We start from the raw sequence: 22,632 nt of genomic DNA, 5'->3' as shown, positions 1-22,632 counted from the left end.
TGCCTCTGCATTGCTTGCTCTTTGGGGTTTAAGCTGCCGCTTTCAAGGAGCTGCTGCGTTCAAGGAGTGGGACTCTAACCTGGAAGCTTATAAGAAATCCCGCTATTCTCTCTGACGAACCATCAAACAGGCCAAGTGTCAATACAGGACTAAGATCGAATCATACTACACCGGCTCCAACGCTCGTCGGATGTAGGAGGGCATGCAAACTATTACAGACTACAAAGGGAGGCACAGCCGAGAGCTGCCCAGTGACATGAGCCTACCAGACGAGCGAAATAACTTCTATGCTCGCCTTGAGGCAAGTAACACTGAAACATGCATGACAGCATCAGCTGTTCCAGATGACTGTGTGAACACGCTCTCTGCAGTCGATGTGAGTAAGACCTTTAAACAGGTCAACATTCACAAGGCCGCAGGGCCAGACGGATTACCAGGACGTGTACTCCGAGCATGCGCTGACCAACTGGCAAGTGTCACTGACATTTTCAACCTCTCCCTGTCCGAGTCTGTAATACCAACATGTTTCAAGCAGACCACCATAGTCTCTATGCCTAAGAACACTAAGGCAACCTGCCTAAATGACTACCGACCTGTAGCACTCACGTCTGTAGCAATGAAATGCTTTGAAAGGCTGGTCATGGCTCACATCAACACCATTATCCCAGAAACCCTAGACCCACTTCAATTTGCATACCACACCAACATATCCACAGATGATGCTATCTCTATTGCACTCCACACTGCCCTTTCCCACCTGGACAAAAGGAAGACCTATGTGAGAATGCTATTCATTGACTACAGCTCAGCGTTCAACACCATAATGCCCTCAAAGCTCATCACTAAGCTAAGGACCCAGGGACTAAACACCTCCCTCTGCAACTGGATCCTGGACTTCCTGATGGGCCGCCCCCAGGTGGTAAGGGTAGGTAACAACACATCCACCACACTGATCCTCAACACGGGGGCTCTCAGGGGTGCGTGCTCAGTCCGATCCTGTACTCCCTGTACGATACACAGCTGTACATTTCGATGAAACATGGTGAAGACCCAAAATTGCCCTCCCTGGAAGCCTGCGTTTCAGACATAAGGAAGTGGATGGCGGCAAATGTTTTACTTTTAAACTCGGAAAAACAGAGATGCTAGTTCTTGGTCCCAAGAAACAAAGAGATCTTCTGTTGAATCTGACAATTAATCTTGATGGTTTTACAGTCATCTCAAATACAACTGTAAAGGACCTTGGCGTTTCTCTGAACCCTGATCTCTCTTTTGACTAACATATCAAAATTGTTTCAAGGACAGCTTTTTTCCATCTACGTAACATTGCAAAAATCAGAAACCTTCTGTCCAAATATTATGCAGAAAAATGTATATATGCTTTTGTCACTTCTAGATTAGACTACAGCAATGCCCTGCTCTCCGGCTACCCGGATAAAGCACTAAATAAACTTCCGTTTGTGCTAAACACGGCTGCTAAAATCTTGACTAGAGGCAAAAAATGTGATCATATTAGGGTTTTACTGCTAACCTACAAAGCATTACATGGGCTTGCTCCCATCTATCTTTCCTATTTGGTCCTGCCGTACATACCTACACGTCACAAGACGCAGGCCTCCTTATTGTTCCTAGAATTTCTAAGCAACAGCTGGAGGCAGGGCTTTCTCCTATAGAGCTACGTTTTTATGTAATGGTCTGCCTATCCATGTGAGAGACGAAAACTCGGTCTCGACCTTTAAGTCTTTATTGAAGACTCATCTCTTCAGTAGGTCCTATGACTGAGTGTAGTCTGGCCCAGGGGTGTGAAGGTGAACGGAAAGGCACTGGAGCGACGAACCACCTTTGCTGTCTCTGCCTGGCTGGTTCCTCTCTCTTCACTGGGATTCTCTTACCCTATTATGGGGGCTGAGTCACTGGCTTACTGGTGCTCTTCATTGCCATCCCTAGGAGGGGTGCGTCACTTGAGTGGGTTGAGTCTCTGACGTGATCTTCCTGTCTGGGTTGGCGCCATTCGGGTTCGTGCCGTGGCGGAGATCTTCGTGAGCTACTCGGCCTTGTCTCAGGGTAGTAAATTGGTGGTTGAAGATCCCTGTAGTGGTGTGGGGGCTATGCTTTGGCAAAGTGGGTGGGATTATATCCTGCCTGGTTGGCCCTGTCCGGGGGTATAGTAGGACGGGGCCACAGTGTCTCCAGACGCCTCCTGTCTTAGCCTCCAGAAATTATGCGTCCGGGGGCTAGTGTCAGTCTGTTATGTCTGGAGTATTTCTTCTGTCTTATCCGGTATCCTGTGTGAATTTAAGTATGGTCCCTCTGATTCTCTCTCTCGCTTTCTCTCTTTCTCTTCTCTCGGAGGACCTGAGCCCTAGGACCATGCCTCAGGACTACCTGGCCTGATGACTCCTTGCTGTCCCCAGTCCACCTGGTCGTGCTGCTGCTCCAGTTTCAACTGTTCTGCCTGCGGCTATGGAACCCTGACCTTTTCCCCAGGCGTGCTACCTTGTTCCGGACCTGATGTTTTCAACTCTCTCTACTGCACCTGCTGTCTCTAACTCTGAATGATCGGCTATGAAAAGCCAACTGATATTTACTCCTGAGGTGCTGACCTGTTGCACCCTCTAGAACCACTGTGATTATTATTATTTGACCTTGCTGATCATCTATGAACATTTGAACATCTTGACCATGTACTGTTATAATCTCCACCCGGCACAGCCAAAAGAGGACTGGCCACCCCCCAGAGCCTGGTTCCTCTCTAGGTTTATTTCTACGTTCCTGCCTTTCTAGGGAGTTTTTTTTAGCCACCGTGCTTCTACATCTGCATTGCTTGCTGTTTTAGGCTGAGTTTCTATATAGCACTTTGAGATATCAGCTGATGTAAAAAGGGCTTTAAAAACACATTGATTGATTGACTCATGACTGCACGGCCAGGCATGACTCCAACACCATCATTAAGATTGCTGATGACACAAAAGGGGTAGGCCTGATCACCGACACATGGGTGGCAGGTAGCCTAGTGGTTAGAGCGTTGGACTAGTAACCGAAAGGTTGGAAGATCGAATCTCCGAGCTGACAAGGTACAAATCTGTCATTCTGCCCCCTGAACAAGGCAGATAACCCTCTGTTCCTAGGCTGTCATTGAAAATAAGAATTTATTCTGATCTGACTTGCCTAGTTAAATAAAGGTAAAATACAATTTAAAAAAATAGGGAGGACCGTGTGGTGCCAGGATAACAACCTCTCAAACAAAATGATCAAGACAATAAGGAGATGATTGTGGACTACAGGAAAAGGAGAACTGAGCATGCCTCCATTCTCATGGACAGGGCTGTAGTGGAGCAGGTTGAGAGCTTCAAGTTCCTTGATGTCCACATTACCAACAAACTAACATGGTCCAAACACACCAAGACAGTCATGAAGAGGGCACGACAAAACCACCTCAGGAGACTGAAAAGATTTGGCATGGATCCTCAAAAGGTTTAACAGCTGCACCATCGAAAGCATCCCTGCCTGGTATGGCAACTGCTCGGCCTCCGGCCGCAAGGCACTACTGCGGATAGTGTGTACGGCCCAGTACATCACCGGGGCCAAGATTATTGCAACCCAGGACCTCTATACCAGGCGGTGTCAAAGGAAGGACCTAAAAATTGTCAAAGACTCCAGCCACCCTAGTCATAGACTCTTCTCTCTGCTACCGCACGGCAAGCGGTACTGGAGCGGCAAGTCTAGGTCCAAGAGGCTTCTAAACAGCTTCTACCCCCAAGCCATAAGACTCCTGAACAGCTAATCAAATGCCTACCCAGACTATTTGCATTGCCCCCCCCTCTTCTACGCCGCTGCTACTCTCTGTTATTATCTATGCATAGTCACTTTAATAACTATACCTACATGTACATATTACCTCAACACCGGTACGCCCTGCATATAGCTCCGCTATTGTTATTTACTGTTGCTCTTTAATTATTTGTTTCTCTTATCGCTTACTTAAAAAAAAGTATTTTCTTAAAATTGCATTGTTGGTAAGGAAGCATTTCAATGTAAGGTCTATCTGTTATATTCGGGCGCGTGTGACATATAAGGTTTGATTTGATTTTGAGGCTGGTGCTGATGCAAAAAGGTCTTTATAAAATCAATTTCATGCATGTATGGTGTACATAAAGTATACATCTCCACAAAAGTGTATTATAACTTGTCTGCACTCTATAGAGCCCTCACCCTCGTTTATCGTAGACATCTGGTCTCCCATCTGCGCCGGACAGACGGTCTGACTCTGGGCTGTTGATCCTCCGGTACCGCAGAGCGCAGACCTGAGCACCAGTCATTTCTGGGGGAGCTCCACCCACAGTGGCCTCAGGACACACCCCTCTAGCAGGCTCCTCCTCCGCAGCCAACTGTCCCTGGGGGAATGAGGGTTTCTAGGGTTACCACTGTTAGAAAGCACTGTCAAGAGTTAGACCTATTCTGTTGACTAATTTCAAATAAGAATTCTAGCTTGAATTGTACTGTAAATGCATTACTATTTGCTTTACCATGTTTGAGCACTGTAAATTCATGGTAAACACAGTACCTGAAATATATCTCTTGCTCTATCTACAACCAGGTATGTCTATATCCTCTGAATGTAATAGATGGTAATTGAAAACCAACAAGAAACTAAACTAGCCCTTTTAATTTATTTCTAACTTTGAGTATATTTAAAGAATGTAAGGCCATGTTTTACAGTGCTGCCATCACCAAAGTGAGACACACAGAGGATGTATTAGATGGTCCCTCCTGTACCTTGCTGATGCTGATCCTGAGTTGGTTGCGGTTGAAGTCGGTGTCGTTCCATGCCTCGCCTTCCGCCTGGGGTCGTGTCCCCTCGCAAGGCCTGCTAGGTACTGCAGGTGGAGCATTCTCCTGGTCACTCAGGTGCTCATCTTGTAGAACGTCATCTGTGTTCTCCCTCGGCAGCTCCCCAGGAATCAGAGTCACGTTCACCACCCTGGGAAAGCACAGAACATACACTGACATTTTTACTATTTGTTTATTGATTGCCTTTATTTAACCAGGTAAGTTATTGAGAACACATTCTCTTTTCCAAAACAACCAGTAAATTAAATAGATTTGTGTTGTCGAAAATATCCTGTACCACTTCAAATGCAAACAGTGTGCTACAAATTCTCATAGTGGCATTCTAATCCTGAATGAATTATCACAACAAGGCATTGGACTATTTGTTCCTGATTTTTGAATGTAAATTAGGCTACAGGTAATGGGAATTGTACAATCTCTTGGCTAGCTGGAGGTTTTAATATTTAATATTAATGTGTCCAAAATGTTCTTAAGTGTGATCCCATTTGAATTCCTTTCTGCTGTTCAATCTGGTTGATAAGTAGTGGATACACTGTTCAAATCAAATCAAATCAAATGTTATTAGTCACATGTGCCGAATACAACAGTGAACCTTACAGTGAAATGCTTACTTACGAGCCCCAAACCAACAATACAGTTATAAAGAATGTAAAATACAAATAAGAAGAAGAAATAAAAAGTAACAAGTAACTAAAGAGCAGCAGTAAAATAACAATAGTGAGACTATATACAGGGGGGGGATACTGCTACAGAGTCAATGTGCGGGGGGGCACTGGTTAGTCGAGGAAATTGAGGTAAAATGTACATGTACGTAGAGTTATTAAAGTGACTATGCATAGATGATAACAACAGAGAGTATCAGCGGTGCAAAAAAGGGGGGGGGGGGGGGGGCAATACAAGTAGTCTGGGTAGCCATTTGATTAGATGTTCAGGAGTCTTATGGCTTGGGGATAGAAGCTGTTAAGAAGCCTCTTGGACTTAGACTTGGCGCTCTGGTACTGCTTGACATGCGGTAGCAGAGAGAACAGTCTATGACTTGGGTGGCTGGAGTCTTTGACAATTTTTAGGGCCTTCCTCTGACACCACCTGGTATTGAGGTCTTGTATGGCAGGAAGCTTGGCCCCAGTGATGTACTGGTCCGTATGCACTACCCTCTGTAGTGCCTTGCGGTCGGAGGCTGAGCAGTTGCCATTCCAGGCAGTGATGCAACCAGTTAGGATGCTCTCGATGGTGCAGCTGTAGAACCTTTTGAGGATCTGAGGACATATGCCAAATCTTTTTAATTTCCTGAGGGGGAATAGGTTTAGTTGTGCCCTCTTCATGACTGTCTTGGTGTGCTTGGACCATGTTAATTTGTTGGTGATGTGAACAACAAGGAATTTGAAGATCTCAACCTGCTCCACTCGGTCCTCTTATTCCTGTAGTCCACAATCATCTCTTTTGTCTTGATCATGTTGAGGGAGAGGTTGTTGTCCTGGCACCACACGACCATGTCTCTTACCTCCTCCCTATAGGCTGTCTCATCGTTGTCGGTGATCAGGCCTAACACTGTTGTGTCATCTGCAAACTTAATGATGGTGTTGGAATCGTGCCTGGCCGTGCAGTCATGAGTGAACAGGGAGTACAGGAGAGGACTGAGCACGCACCCCTGAGTGGCCGCTGTGTTGAGGATCAGTGTGACGGATGTATTGTTGCCTACTCTTACTACCTGGAGGCGGCCCGTCAGGAAGTCCAGGATCCAGTTGCAGAGGGAGGTGTTTAGTCCCTGGGTCCTTAGCTTAGTGATGAGCTTTGAGGGTACTATGGTTTTGAACGCTGAGCTATTGTCAATGAATAGCATTCTCACAAAGGTGTTGCTTTTGTCCAGGTGGGAAAGGGCAGTGTGGAGTGCAATAGAGATTGCATCATCTGTGGATCTGTTTGGGCGGTATGCAAATTGGAGTGGGTCTAGGGTTTCTGGGATAATGCTGTTGATGTGAGCAATGACCAACCTTTCAAAGCACTTCATAGCTACAGACGTGAGTGCTACGGGTCGGTAGTCATTTAGGCAGATTGCCTTAGTGTTCTTGGGCACAGAGACTATGGTGGGCTGCTTAAAACCTGTTGGTATTACAGACTCGGACAGGGAGAGGTTGAAAATGTTAGTGAAGACACTTGCCAGTTGGTCAGCGCATGCTCGCAGTACACATCCTGGTAATCTATCTGGCCTTGCGGCTTTGTGAATGTTGACCTGTTTAAAGGTCTTACTCACATCGGCTGCGGAGAGCATGATCACACAGACTTGCTGAACAGCTGGTGCTCTCAAGCATGTTTCAGTGTTATTTGCCTCGAAGCGAGCATATCAGTAGTTTAGCTCGTCTGGTAGGTTTGTGTAACTGGGCAGCTCTCGGCTGAGCTTCCCTTGTAGTCTGTAATTGTTTGCAAGCCCTGCCACATACGATTTGATCTTAGTCCTGCATTGACACTTTTCCTGTTTGATGGTTCGTCGGAGGGCATAGCGGGATTTCTTATAAGCTTCCGGGTTAGAGTCCCGATCCTTGATAGCGGCAGCTCTAGCCATTAGTTCAGTGTGGATGTTGCCTGTAATCCATGGCTTCTGGTCGGGGTGTGTACGTATGGTCACAGTGGGGACGACGTCATCAATGCACTTACTGATGAAGCCAATGACTGATGTGGTGTACTCCTCAATGCCATCGGAGAAATCGCAGAACATATTCCAGTCTGTGCTAGCAAAACAGTCCTGTAGCTTAGCATCTGCTTCATCTGACCACTATTCAGGAACCAGGAGGATAGAATTATGGTCAGATTTGCCAAATGGAGGGCGAGGGAGAGCTTTGTATGTGTCTCTGTGTGTGGAGTAAAGGTGGCCTAGAGTTTTTTTCCCTCTGGTTGTACATTTAACATGCTGATAGAAATTTGGTAAGACAGATTTAAGTTTCCCTGCATTAAAGTCCGCGGCCACTAGGAGTGCCGCCTCTGGGTGAATGTTTTCCTGTTTGCTTATGGCGGAATACAGCTCATTGAGTGTGGTCTTAGTTCCAGCTTCAGTCTGTGGTGGTATGTAGACAGCTAAGAAAAATACAGATGAAAACTCTCTAGGTAGATAGTGTGGTCTACAGCTTATCATGAGATACTCTACCACAGACAAGCAAAGCCTCGAGACTTCGTTAGATATTGTGCATCAGCTGTTATTTACAAATATACATAGTCCGCCGCCCCTTGTCTTACCAGATTCCATTGTTCTATCCTGCTGATACAGCGAATAACCAGCCAGCTGTATGTTGATAATGTCGTCGTTCACTCACGACTCTGGGAAGCATAAGATTTTACAGTTTTGAATGTCCCATTGGTAGTTTAATCTTCCGCGTAGGTCATCGATTTTATTTTCCAAAGACTGCACGTTTGCTAGCAGAATGGAAGGCAGTGGGGGTTTATTTGATCGCCTACAAATTCTCGAAAGGCAGCCCGCCCTCCGGCCCCTTTTTCTCTGCCTTCTCTACGCAAATGATGGGCATCTGGGCCTGTTCCCGGGAAAGCAGTATGTCATTCACGTCGGGCTCATCGGGCTCGTTAAAGGAAAAAAAGGATTCTGCCAGTTCGTGGTGAGTAATCGCAGTTCTGATGTCCAGAATATATTTTCGGTCATAAGAGACGGTAGTAGCAACATTATGTAAAAAATAAGTAAAGAAATAAGTTACAAACAACGCAAAGAAACTAACAAAAAAAAACACAATCGGTTAGAGACACGTAAAATGTCAGCTTTCTTCATCTTTATTTTGATACTGTCATGGCCGTCATAAGAATTGGACCAAAGTGCAGCATGGTGGGCGTACATTTTCCTTTTATTTTAGTAAATGTCACCAACAAACGAAAAACAACTGTGAAGCTCACAGGGTTAAGTGCCACTAACAAAGATAACTACCCACACTGAAAGGAGGGGAAAAAGGGCTACCTAAGTATGATTCCCAATCAGAGACAACGATAGACAGCTGTCCCTGATTGAGAGAACCATACCCGGCCAAAACATAGAAATAAAGACACATAGAAAACAAAACATAGAATGCCCACCACACATCACACCCTGACCTAACCAAATAGAGAAATAAAACGTCTCTCTAAGGTCAGGGCGTGACAGATGCGTTTGTAATAAACCTAAATAGCTCATTTTGATTTCCTTACCCAACCACAGCGGGGGTCTGTCGTGTGTTCTGTTGAGGGGGCGTTGACGTGCAGGTGGACAGAGGCACTCCATCCGTCCCTCCCTTTTCCCAATCAAAAGACTCGTTCTCTGTGATGATGCGTTCCTTCATACTGTTCTCAAAGACAGACATCAGCAACTGCAAAGAGGATCACAGAGAAATGTAAAAAGTAAGGTATAAAGGTGGAATTCAATCAAACCTACAATGCTATAAAATAATAGGCTTTACTTTAAGTACTAAAAGTTATTTACTTTTGTTTAGTTTCGATATACTGTAGTTTTATTACTGACACTTAAGAGAGCGGGTATAGTATGTGAGTTAGTCTCACATTGCCACACTTCCAGGTCTTGTTCACTCTGCTATTGAAGTGAACGCAAGGAAATCAAGGTTCCGTGGGGATTAACAAGGTGAATCCACGTGCAGGGAGTGAACAGTACGTATTCATGTCTAAGAATTAACCAATGATATCACGCCTCACCCGGCCATGATTACAGACACCTGTGTGTGTCCTTTGACACTATATAAACTAGTGATCTGCAGTGTTTGTCATTATACCCTGATGAAGACAGCTTGTCTGTTGAAACGTTGGTTATTAGGTTATTCAATTATTGCATCTGAGCTCCTAGAGTGTGTGGCTCTCCTTTTCTTTTCCAAGTGAACAGTACGTACCTGGTAATCTGGTTTGGTAAAGTAGTCAAGGCCTAAAACATGATCCAGGAACACATGAAACTCAGAAGGCATGTGTTTGAGCAGCATTCTGTGGTCGTAGCGCTCCTTAATCTGACCCACTTGCTCCTGGTGGCACACAAGAGATACAGTAGAAACCATTAGAAATCAGTTGAGCCCAGCAAGACACCAGTAGACACCAGTAACCATTCTCTACTGCAGGGTTTCTTAATCCTGTTCCTGGGGACCCAAAGAAGGGATTTGGGGTTTTTGCCCTAACACTACACACATGATTCCACTAATCAAAGGTTTGATGATGAATAGTTGAGTCTAACCAGGTGTGTAGTGCTCGGCCAAACATAACAATGTGCACCCATTTGGGTTCACTGCACCAGGATACAGAAATATTGGAAATAACTTAAACTGCAGTAGACAGTAGCTCACCTTATCCTTTATTTTTCGCCATGGTAGCTGACCGACTGCAAATTCTACCAACATGTAAAATAGCGACCATAGATCGTCATGGCGACCCATTTCCTGAGAAGTTAAAGAATTAATGAATCAATTAATTATTTTCATGACTTATTAGAATTCCTGAAGTACATCTGCAACAGTTATTTTGGATTTCCCGACAAACTGATGATACACAAAACCCTCAGGTCTAAATTAATTTGTAGTGCATTGCATTTTTCGAATCCAAAAAGACACTTACTTTGTTTTTATGAGCATTTACTGAAGCATAACGAACAGTGCCCCGAAATCCCGCTACAGTTCTGGGCTGGAAAAATAAAATTCGGTAAATTCTCTTTTCAGCACGAAACCTAAAAGAATTTCACACTGACAACTAGAAAGAAAAAGATTGATGGAAATAAAGTATTTCAATTAAAAACTCAAAAGAGACGAGGAAGGATATGGAAAATATCTCAGGCAGGGAGAGATAATAAAAACTGAAATGGGATCAAGCACCTTACTGATGAGACGGATCACAAGCATGCGCACCGAACAGAAAAGGCCAAAAAGGAACAGCAAAACTGCAAAACATAAAATCACACAGGTGAAAAAAGGACAGCATCACATTGCAGCAAAACAACTGTAAACGCTTTATTAACATCAACACTTTGTGAACATAATATATGAAACAATGTTGCAGTAATTTACAGTAACAAACTATGAACTAATGCATTTACAAAGCATAAGGCATCATTTAAATGTAACATTTTCCTGTGATATCTTCCTAATATTTGTAGTATCTTATAGTCGTTGGAATCTGTGATATAATAACTGGAATCTGCATCACCATTTTGGCTCAAGAGTGGAGGATGACAGGTTTGACCTTGATAATAACACCCATTCCATTCGGCAGGTAGTCCTATGAATATTACCTTAGAAACTGCATGTTAGAATTTACAACAGTGTGTGTGTGTGTGTGTGTGTGTATGTATACTGTATGTGTGTGTGTGGGTGTGTGTGTGTGTGTGTGTGTGTGTGTGTGTGTGTGTGTGTGTGTGTGTGTGTGTGGGTGTGTGTGTGTGTGTGTGTGTGTGTGTGTGTGTGTGTGTGTGTGGTCTAGTTGCTGTTCTAAATCTGCAGTACAGACCCGCCCTTCTAATCGATGAGTGGAGGCTGAGTCAGCAAAAAGAAAAGCAGAAAGAATCTCCACTGTGGCCCATCAGCCTATATCAGCCTAGCCAACTTCATCAACCTATATCAGCCTGGCCAACTACATCAACCTATATCAGCCTAGCCAACTTCATCAACCTATATCAGCCTAGCCAACTACATCAACCTATATCAGCCTAGCCAACTTCATCAACCTATATCAGCCTAGCCAACTACATCAACCTATATCAGCCTAGCCAACTTCATCAACCTATATCAGCCTAGCCAACTTCATCAACCTATATCAGCCTGGCCAACTACATCAACCTATATCAGCCTAGCCAACTTCATCAACCTATATCAGCCTAGCCAACTTCATCAACCTATATCAGCCTGGCCAACTACATCAACCTATATCAGCCTAGCCAACTACATCAACCTATATCAGCCTAGCCAACTTCATCAACCTATATCAGCCTGGCCAACTACATCAACCTATATCAGCCTAGCCAACTACATCAGCCTATATCAGCCTAGCCAACTTCATCAACCTATATCAGCCTGGCCAACTACATCAACCTATATCAGCCTAGCCAACTTCATCAACCTATATCAGCCTAGCCAACTACATCAACCTATATCAGCCTAGCCAACTTCATCAGCCTATATCAGCCTAGCCAACTTCATCAACCTATATCAGCCTAGCCAACTACATCAACCTATATCAGCCTAGCCAACTTCATCAACCTATATCAGCCTAGCCAACTACATCAACCTATATCAGCCTAGCCAACTTCATCAACCTATATCAGCCTAGCCAACTTCATCAACCTATATCAGCCTGGCCAACTACATCAACCTATATCAGCCTAGCCAACTTCATCAACCTATATCAGCCTAGCCAACTTCATCAACCTATATCAGCCTGGCCAACTACATCAACCTATATCAGCCTAGCCAACTACATCAACCTATATCAGCCTAGCCAACTTCATCAACCTATATCAGCCTGGCCAACTACATCAACCTATATCAGCCTAGCCAACTTCATCAACCTATATCAGCCTAGCCAACTACATCAACCTATATCAGCCTAGCCAACTTCATCAGCCTATATCAGCCTAGCCAACTTCATCAACCTATATCAGCCTAGCCAACTACATCAACCTATATCAGCCTAGCCAACTTCATCAACCTATATCAGCCTAGCCAACTACATCAACCTATATCAGCCTAGCCAACTTCATCAACCTATATCAGCCTAGCCAACTTCATCAACCTATATCAGCCTAGCCAACTTCATCAACCTATATCAGCCTGGCCAACTACATCAACCTATATCAGCCTAGCCAACTTCATCAACCTATATCAGCCTAGCCAACTTCATCAACCTATATCAGCCTGGCCAACTACATCAACCTATATCAGCCTAGCCAACTACATCAACCTATATCAGCCTAGCCAACTTCATCAACCTATATCAGCCTGGCCAACTACATCAACCTATATCAGCCTAGCCAACTACATCAGCCTATATCAGCCTAGCCAACTTCATCAACCTATATCAGCCTGGCCAACTACATCAACCTATATCAGCCTAGCCAACTTCATCAACCTATATCAGCCTAGCCAACTACATCAACCTATATCAGCCTAGCCAACTTCATCAGCCTATATCAGCCTAGCCAACTTCATCAACCTATATCAGCCTAGCCAACTACATCAACCTATATCAGCCTAGCCAACTTCATCAACCTATATCAGCCTAGCCAACTACATCAACCTATATCAGCCTAGCCAACTTCATCAACCTATATCAGCCTAGCCAACTTCATCAACCTATATCAGCCTGGCCAACTACATCAACCTATATCAGCCTAGCCAACTTCATCAACCTATATCAGCCTAGCCAACTTCATCAACCTATATCAGCCTGGCCAACTACATCAACCTATATCAGCCTAGCCAACTACATCAACCTATATCAGCCTAGCCAACTTCATCAACCTATATCAGCCTGGCCAACTACATCAACCTATATCAGCCTAGCCAACTTCATCAACCTATATCAGCCTAGCCAACTACATCAACCTATATCAGCCTAGCCAACTTCATCAGCCTATATCAGCCTAGCCAACTTCATCAACCTATATCAGCCTAGCCAACTACATCAACCTATATCAGCCTAGCCAACTTCATCAACCTATATCAGCCTAGCCAACTACATCAACCTATATCAGCCTAGCCAACTTCATCAACCTATATCAGCCTAGCCAACTTCATCAACCTATATCAGCCTGGCCAACTACATCAACCTATATCAGCCTAGCCAACTTCATCAACCTATATCAGCCTAGCCAACTTCATCAACCTATATCAGCCTGGCCAACTACATCAACCTATATCAGCCTAGCCAACTACATCAACCTATATCAGCCTAGCCAACTTCATCAACCTATATCAGCCTGGCCAACTACATCAACCTATATCAGCCTAGCCAACTACATCAGCCTATATCAGCCTAGCCAACTTCATCAACCTATATCAGCCTGGCCAACTACATCAACCTATATCAGCCTAGCCAACTTCATCAACCTATATCAGCCTAGCCAACTTCATCAACCTATATCAGCCTAGCCAACTTCATCAACCTATATCAGCCTGGCCAACTACATCAGCCTATGTCAGCCTAGCCAACTTCATCAACCTATATCAGCCTGGCCAACTACATCAGCCTATGTCAGCCTAGCCAACTTCATCAACCTATATCAGCCTGGCCAACTACATCAGCCTATGTCAGCCTAGCCAACTTCATCAACCTATATCAGCCTGGCCAACTACATCAACCTATATCAGCCTAGCCAACTTCATCAACCTATATCAGCCTGGCCAACTACATCAACCTATATCAGCCAACTTCATCAACCTATATCAGCCTAGCCAACTACATCAACCTATATCAGGCTAGCCAACTACATCAACCTATATCAGGCTAGCTAACTCTCTATCAGCCTATATCAGCCTAGCCAACTACATCAACCTATATCAGCCTAGCCAACTACATCAGCCTATGTCAGCCTAGCCAACTACATCAGCCTATGTCAGCCTAGCCAACTACATCAGCCTATATCAGCCTAGCCAACTACATCAACCTATATCAGACTAGCCAACTCTCCATCAGCCTAGCCAACTACATCAACCTATATCAGGCTAGCCAACTCTACATCAGCCTATATCAGGCTAGCCAACTCCATCAAACTATATCAGCCAACTCTACATCAACCTATATCAGCCTAGCCAACTCTCCATCAGCCTGTATCAGGCTAGCCAACTCTCCATCAGCCTGTATCAGGCTAGCCAACTCTAGATCCGTCTGTATCAGGCTAGCCAACTATTAATCACATCACAAAAAGGCACATGCCCTGTGCTCCTACCCACTGTGCCCTGAGGACCAAGCATTTCCTGTGCAAAAAAAACATTGCCACTACCCCCAGGTTGTGTGAACTACCCCTCCTAACTCAACACCAAAACAGCAAACCTTATTCCCCATGTCCTATATTCTTGCTGTATTCATAACATAATAAATTAAATGAAGAAAATCCTTCCACGGCTACTTACCGGTCGGACCTCTCCGGTAGTGTTGGTGTACTGGCGAGCCAGGCCAAAGTCTAACATAAAGCACTTTCTATAGGTGGAGGGGAGTCGACCCATGGCAAAGTTTGACTGGGAAAAAAACAACAGAAAAACAGAGTTGAGTCGAGGACATCACAGGCATATCAACAAGTGAAGCCCAAAGCAGTGTATAGACATGACCCTAGCTCACACCCTCTCTCTCTCACAATCTCTCTCTCACACACACACACACACACACACACACACACACACACACACACACACACACACACACACACACACACACACACACACACACACACACACACACACACACACACACACCTCTCTATCTCACACCCACTCTCTCTATCTCACCCCCATTTCTCTCTATCTCACATCTTTGCTCTTTCTCTCACCCACCCCTCTCTATCTCTGACATGTAAAGTGCCCCCTACAGGCTTAATGTCTTAGTGCAGGAATCCCCCATAGTCAATGACCTCTATGAACTCTAGAATAGATTAAATAGTCTTACAATGCATTATAACCACACATCACAATGCCTTATACCTGCAAGCTTTAGGTAAAGTGCTACAGAGAGGGCCACCTACAGGCTTGATGTCTCTGTGCAGGAAGCCCACAGAGTGGATTGCCTCTATGGACTCCAGGATCTGTTTGCCCAGGCGTAGCGTGGTGCTCATGGTGAAAGTGCCACGAGGTTGACTCCTCCTCAGGTCCGCTAGGTTTCTCCCCTGCTGGGGTGGAGAGAAGGGGGAGGGAAAGAGGGGGAAGGTGGGGGGAGAGAGTGAGATGGAGGGGTCAGAGGGAGGGAGGGTAGAGAGAGATGAGAGAAAACAGGGGGAGGGAGAGGGGGGACAGAGAGAGGGAGAGCGGGGAGATAGAGGGAGAGAAATATTTTTCATTCATTTTTTTCTACTTAGTTGTAGCCTTGGCTACGATTCTCTCTACCTAAAGCAATTGTATCAGACTGTTCTGATAAATGGTTACCTGAAGTTGCATGACCACATAGTTAAACTTCTCGTTCCTTCCACATCCAATGAATTTACAGACATGATTTTTTCCTGTGACAGAAGTGAGAGGTTAGTGTAAATGTGATTATACAGTCATTATAAAATGAGCTATCTACGAATCTACTTGTACCATCACAGTTAAACAACTGATTCAGTTGGATGTTTAAGATTACGATGACTTTCTTTTAGCATCTGTTTTTGGGACAACAGACCAGAACAAGCAAAGCTGACAGACACAGAAATACCCCAAAATAAATACTGCCTAAGAGATCGACGATGTGAAACACCCACTGCCAAAATATAATTTTGCACAAAGCAGTATAAACCCCAGTGCAGCAGACATGTCAACTGATTGACTACCTAACTCATCAAACCCCAGAAAAGAACAAACAATCACCACACCTACAACCTTGCCTATCACACTAATCAAATGGCTAGACAGTCAGATGTCACATCAGACCATAGCCAGACAACTTAATTAACCTTGCCATGCTTATTCATGTACAAGGTGATGTTGTCATTGATTGATCATGTCCTTAGTGAACCCAATCTGTCCCCGGTATCTGCCTGCCCTGCCCTTACCTTGCAGTTTCTTTTTCATAACAGTAAAGTGGAATTTCATCACAAAGGGTGATATGTAGTACAGGAGAAGAGAAAGTGGCAAAGGTCACAGGGATTGAACCCACAACCTTTGAGGTTCTAATACATGCTTGTATTAGTGGCGTTACCACTTAACCACACAGACACACAGCTGTACGTGTGATTGTGTGTTACTGCTTAAACACATAGGCCCTTACCTTGCAGTTTTTTGAGGACAGCCACCTCCATCTTGAGGACCTGTTTAGGCTGCTGGGCTGACTCTACCTTGAGAGCCACATTCTCCCTGGTCAGCAGGTCCAACGCCTCGTAGATCTCCCCGAAACCTCCCCCGCCAATTTTCTTCAGCTGGGAATGGTGGCAGAGGAGAAACAAGGGTGGAATAAACACAGTAGAAAAGTCAGGCTTGTGGATGCCTGCTTCTTACTGTTTGCTGCCTGTTCTTTAAAGTGAACTTTTAGAAAATGCTAGTTCTCCACTAACCTGGTCCCAGATCGGTTGGTGTTGTCTTGCCAATTTCTATGGTCATTATCACGCCTAACAATGACCATATCATTTGGCAAGACATCACCAACAGATCTGTGACCAGGCTAGTTCTCATAAGGTGAAGGAACATTCTAAATCAGGGACTCTCAACTCTTGCATTATGTGTTTCATTTTAATCAATTGCTTAATTATTCCACCAGTCACTCAATTACATGGTCAAAATGTCTCTGAAGATAAAACCAAACTCACCACTTTCCATCGGTCCTTTACCAAGCAGTTTGGGGGCAGGATGTCCACCTGCTCCCCCGCTCCGTTCATGTTTTCGTCGGGCTGGGCGGCCGTCCCTACGCACTGCATTGGCCGGCCAGACAGAGACACAGCAGCTCCCAACTTGATTCAGCCATTTACCTGTGAAGAAGAACACAGTAATGTAAGCTACAACATACACAAATAGAGTATACAACACATACATTATGAATAAAAAAAGTATTCTCTAAACTGACTAACTCATTTTAAAACAACAAGGTACAAGCTTGACAATACAATGAGGCCACAAAACCAATATGTCAGGAATTTAACCTCAGCCTTCAGATTTAGCCTCGGTCTCATGGTAAACTGTCGACATGTCACTAACGTCTCTGAACCACAAATATGTCTATGTGGTCATAAGTAAACAATTTGGCCCAATGGACAGCACCGCTATCCGTGCTTAACAAAAATTCAGCACCACAGACAGCACCACTATCCTCGCTTAACAACAATTCAGCACCACGGAAAGCACTGCGACCCGTGTTTAAAACAAATGTGTTGGTCACAGATTCAGCACTAGGGACAACAACAGTTAGCGCTAAAATATTAGATAGATTGCATGCAATTTTGCTACAAATGGAATCCATAGGCATAGGTGTGACTGAAGCTGTCTTTTCAGCACATTGGACAGCACCACTCATTACAGCAACGTGCTGGCCAAGGACAGCGCCACAGCACCCCTCATTTAACACACTTGCTGGCATTCTCTAGGCCAGTGTTTCCCCACTCCTCAAATACACTTTTTTGTTGTAGCCCCAGACAGGCACACCTGATTCAACTAATCATCAAGCACTCAATGAGTTGAATTAAGTGGGTTTGTCCAGGGCAACTACAGAAATGTGTGCTGTTTGGGGTACTAGAGGACTGTAGTTAGGAAACACTGCTTTAGGCTTGCGCTGCCTGCCAGACAGCATACCTACAGGTCACTGCTAAAATCAAGGAAACACCAACATAAAGTGTTTTAATAGGGTGTTGGGCCACCACAAACCAGAACAGCTTAAATGCACCTTGGCATAGATTCTACAAGTGTCTGAAACTCTATTGGAGAGATGCAACAATTTTTCCACAAGAAATTACATAATTGATTGTTTTGTTGATGGTGGTGGACAGTGCTATATCAGGCACTGCTCCAGAATCTCCCACAAGTGTTCAATTGGGTTGAGATCTGGTGAGATAAACACACACACACACACACACACACCCTTTAAACCCCTTATGCTCCTTTGAGTCCCCTCTGTCAAAGTCACTGAGATCTCTTCTAGTCATGGTAGCCAAAATAATGGACAACTGGGCATTTTTATACATGACCCTCAGCATAGAATGTTAATTGCTTAAATATCTCAGTAACCACACCTGTGTCGAAGCACCTGATTTCAATATAACTTATATCCCTCATTTACGCAAGTTTCCTTTATTTTGTCAGTTACCTGTATTAGAACGGCTGGGCTAAAAGCATTCCCAAATCAAATGCAGAAGCAGGAGAGAACATCCTGAGCCTTACACTAGTGTGGAAGCTTCCCACTGCCCTAGACAGTTCATGTGCTGAAGGTACACTCAATGCAACAATGCAAAGTAATAAAGCAATGTTCAAGTTAATTAACTCTGTCATGCAATTACCTCAAGGTTCAATAATGTCAATTTACACTTGGGTGATTCAAGTTAAGTACACCTGCATTGGGGACTTTGGATTGAACAACTCCAATACCACACACCCAGTGTTGGCAAAACACTTTTAGTAGGCCAATATTTAAACCATGTCTTTATATTCTTCCAAATCTATAACGAACCCCATCACAAAAAATAGACTGGTCAATTGCAACACCCAAAATCCATTATCATAGTAGGCTACTAAGAAAACCCTGTGATAATTTTCAAGTATGTAACTAGGCTACATTTTACAGCTACATTTATATTTAGAATTAGGAAAAGGGTGTAACATTTTAGTAGGCCACTGCACTGTCTAATGTTGGGCCTATGAATTACTTGTAATTTGCGCTCTCACCTTACTGCTACAATCACAGGGTGGGAAACGTTCTGTTTCCAATAGGCTTTCCTTAGATATCATTCCATAAGACACAACCTCTCCTCCATCGCAACTAACAGAAGTCCCCAGGCCCATAAGCTCTACTATCATTCTCCTCCTACTGTTACATTTTCTCCGCACTGCAGTTCCGGCGCTCTCTCAACGGGTAGGGAGGGTTACCATCCAAGCGGCAGGCGGTGCGCACAGCCCATACAGAGTTCTAATTCTAGGATTGACGTTTTCTAAGTATCAACATTCACCATCGCCCTGCGCCCCTGGCCCAATGGACAGGTTGTGTACCTTTACTCCGCCCCTAAAACATATTTCAGGAATCACCCATTGGATCAATATCAGTCAATCAGCCGGTAAGCCGCGAGTTGCACTTTGGGAAATGTCGTTTATAGTCGGGAAAGCCGATGCAAAGGGACCCGACTAGATGCTTGTAAAAGACTACACCTCCTGTGTGAGCGACTCAAATCACTGACGTAAGTCTGCATTATGATGCTTCATTCTAAATTATTCATGATTCTTGTTATATAGATGTAAAAAATACTAATTGTTATGTTCAAGCTCCTTACGTCATCTGGCATCATTGCCAATAACTGTGTTGTGGACAGACACCGTGATCTATTCCAGATTGCTTTATTCTCGAGAAACAGCGCATCGAGGTGGCGTTGCTCTCCCAAGTTATCATACCAAAGCGAGCGACCTTGTATTCAGCATCATTATTGACAAAGTGCCAATGCCTTGGATGTTCTTTATGTCCGCAAGATCATCTACATCAATTCAACAAAGAGCAAAACATTGTATCCAGACCTGATTTTCTGACATCGTTGTAGGGTCTCGGTTCGCGAGGCATTTGAGAGGTGCATCAGTCCTTGTGCGAGGTCGTGTTAATGACATATGTGTCGGTTATCGTTGCACCATTCTCCATCCTCCCCGTTATACGCCTCTACTCCTCTGAATCAGCATCACCGAGATTCTCCCATTACGCAACGCGCGCAGTCTTGCATGACCATGGATGGTTGTTGCGTGGTAACGTGAGGAGCGCACGGCGCTCGATAAGCGCCTGTTGAGAAATTATGTATTGTGTGAAATGTGCCAGAAATAGCAGATTCAGTAGCAGCACCAAACTAACAGTGTGTCTGTAGGATCTTAGGCAAATGCAAAATGCACTAGTGCACAATGGTTTCACTGAGTCACTAACCATGACCTCCTTTGTGTAGATTCATTTTACACGCAAGAGGGCACTGTTTCTCCACAGATAAATTCCAGTTCTCATTCGTGCGTTTAACCTTGACGTTTGGCCCTCATAACCGAAGCGCCTCTGCCTATATGCAGATTACAGACTTTTGTTTTTGGAGGGGGTACTCAATTTACTGTTGAGTGTTAGAAAGGTAGAATAAACAAGGTGCAATTTCGACATTTGGTAGTGCATCAGCAGTTTTCCACTTGTTATGTCAGTCTGATAGTCACTCAAATCTAAACCGTGTAGTTGGCCCAATCATCAACAACCAGACACATACAGTAGGGCATGTGCCCGGGTCCTTGAACTCCAGCGGGGCAGTCATTGATTTTGCTAGTCACACTCATTCAGATATCATGAACCTGGCATAAGTCATGGCAAAATGTGTAGAATTGCAGGAAATTAGCTTTACAACTGCCAAAGTTTCTTACCACCAGATGGGAAAAATATGTAGAATTGGCAGATATTACCTTTGAAACTACAGCATTTTACATTTTTGCTCAGCCCCATGGCAGAATGGGTTGAAATGCAACCAATTTACTTTAGCACTAGTTAGGTTTCCATCCAATTGGCAACATATTTTCACGTGAATATTCGAAACTCTGCATAAAAACAATATGCACATTTTCCCACCAGAGATGGACTTGTTGCAGATAAAAAGCTGTGTGTGATGACGTAGTGCACATAAAAATACTATTTGTGATTAAATTGCCATGTACCAAATAAAAAATACAAATGAAATGAGTGTCCATCATATTTTCATCTGTAACCATATTGATGGGTTACAGACACTAAAAATGATGGGTGGGTATAGCGAATGGATTGGTATTGGCATGTGTGCTCTAGCCAACCGCTTGCAGATACAGTGCTGGTATAGCCGATATGCAGTGGTGTACTTAAGTAAAAAATACTTTGAAGTTGTTTACTTAAGTTGTTTTTTGGGGTATCTGTACTTTACTTTACTATTTATATTTTTGACAACTTTTACTTTTAGTCCATTACATTCCTAAAGAAAATAATGTACTTTTTATTCCTTACATTTGTGTATCACAAAGTACTCGTTACATTTAAAATGCTAAAGCAGGACAGAATTATGGCACCTATCAATATAACGCTTTGTCATCCCTACTGCCTGTGATCTGGCGGACTCACCAAACACAACTACTGTGTTTGTAAATGATGTCTGAGTGTTGGAGTGTTCCCCTTTCTGTCCGTAATTAAAAATAATACGTAAATAGTGCCGTCAGGTTTGCTTAATATAAGGAATTTGATCTATAGCATTTACTTTTACTTAAGTATGACAATTTAGTACTTTTTTCTACCACTGTTCTTAAGTACATTTAAAACCAGATACTTTTAGACTTTTACTCAAGTAGTATTTTACTGGGTAACTTTCACTTTTACTTTAGTCATTTTCTGTTAAGGCATCTTTACTTTTACTCAAGTATGACAATTGCATACTTTTTCCACCACACAACATCACAATAATTTCCAAACTCTATTAACAGCACTGATACAGCACTGATGAAGGTTTAGAAGCCAAAATGTATGCTCCTATTTTTAAGCACCTTGCACTTTTACCCTTAGGAATTCTTGCGACCATGGTTTAAAATTAAGTATATTATTTTTGTATTTCTGCCTCATTCCTTGTCATGAATTTAGTGCAAGTACCTTTTGAACTCTATTAACACACATTCCTCCCTTCGACAAACATGCCAGTGAAGAGAGGATGAATACCAGTTTGATACGGCCTGGAACTTGCGACATCCAGAGTTTTAATTTTAGATAAAGATTTCAAAGATTTTCACAAAACAGAAATCACCATGACCCAACACATTTTCAAGTACTATGGTAACAATTGCCAGCAGAAATGACATCACATATTACTTCTGAAAGTAACCAATGTCAACATTCACTTGCCACACCTTGGATGAAAATGGATAAAAGTGTGCCATTGACTTCCTGCACTCTGAAAATGTACTGACTTCCCTGGTATACTACAACTAGAATTATAAA

General features: G+C 43.7%; 1 protein-coding gene across 4 annotated transcripts in view; it reads right to left on the bottom strand.

The window, feature by feature from the left end:
• LOC110502602 (tau-tubulin kinase 1) overlaps positions 1-20,598 on the bottom strand; it is a 42,589-nt gene extending 21,991 nt beyond the window's left edge. Inside the window, exons 1-12 of one of the 4 annotated variants that reach the window (XM_036960219.2) lie at positions 20,187-20,598; positions 17,288-17,446; positions 16,753-16,900; positions 15,933-16,006; positions 15,536-15,679; positions 14,931-15,035; positions 10,426-10,491; positions 10,158-10,250; positions 9,717-9,842; positions 9,028-9,185; positions 4,774-4,978; positions 4,210-4,391 (exon numbers count right to left, since the gene is read on the bottom strand). In XM_036960219.2, the coding sequence (XP_036816114.2) occupies positions 4,210-4,391; positions 4,774-4,978; positions 9,028-9,185; positions 9,717-9,842; positions 10,158-10,250; positions 10,426-10,491; positions 14,931-15,035; positions 15,536-15,679; positions 15,933-16,006; positions 16,753-16,900; positions 17,288-17,395 (1,409 nt within the window). In that variant the 5' untranslated portion in view covers positions 17,396-17,446; positions 20,187-20,598. Of the gene's footprint in view, positions 1-4,209; positions 4,392-4,773; positions 4,979-9,027; positions 9,186-9,716; positions 9,843-10,157; positions 10,251-10,425; positions 10,492-14,930; positions 15,036-15,535; positions 15,680-15,932; positions 16,007-16,752; positions 16,901-17,287; positions 17,447-19,349; positions 19,837-20,186 lie in introns of those variants that run through there. The other 3 variants (XM_036960221.2, XM_036960220.2, XM_090217115.1) reach the window with 3 other exon arrangements.
• Between the last annotated feature and the right edge of the window lie 2,034 nt (positions 20,599-22,632).

Source organism: Oncorhynchus mykiss, chromosome 23, assembly GCF_057628025.1.
Source record: "Oncorhynchus mykiss isolate SJ-2025 chromosome 23, ASM5762802v1, whole genome shotgun sequence".
Lineage (NCBI taxonomy): Eukaryota > Metazoa > Chordata > Actinopteri > Salmoniformes > Salmonidae > Oncorhynchus > Oncorhynchus mykiss.
The sequence above is the reverse complement of the archived record's forward strand: the minus strand, read 5'-3'. Positions and strand labels throughout refer to the sequence as shown.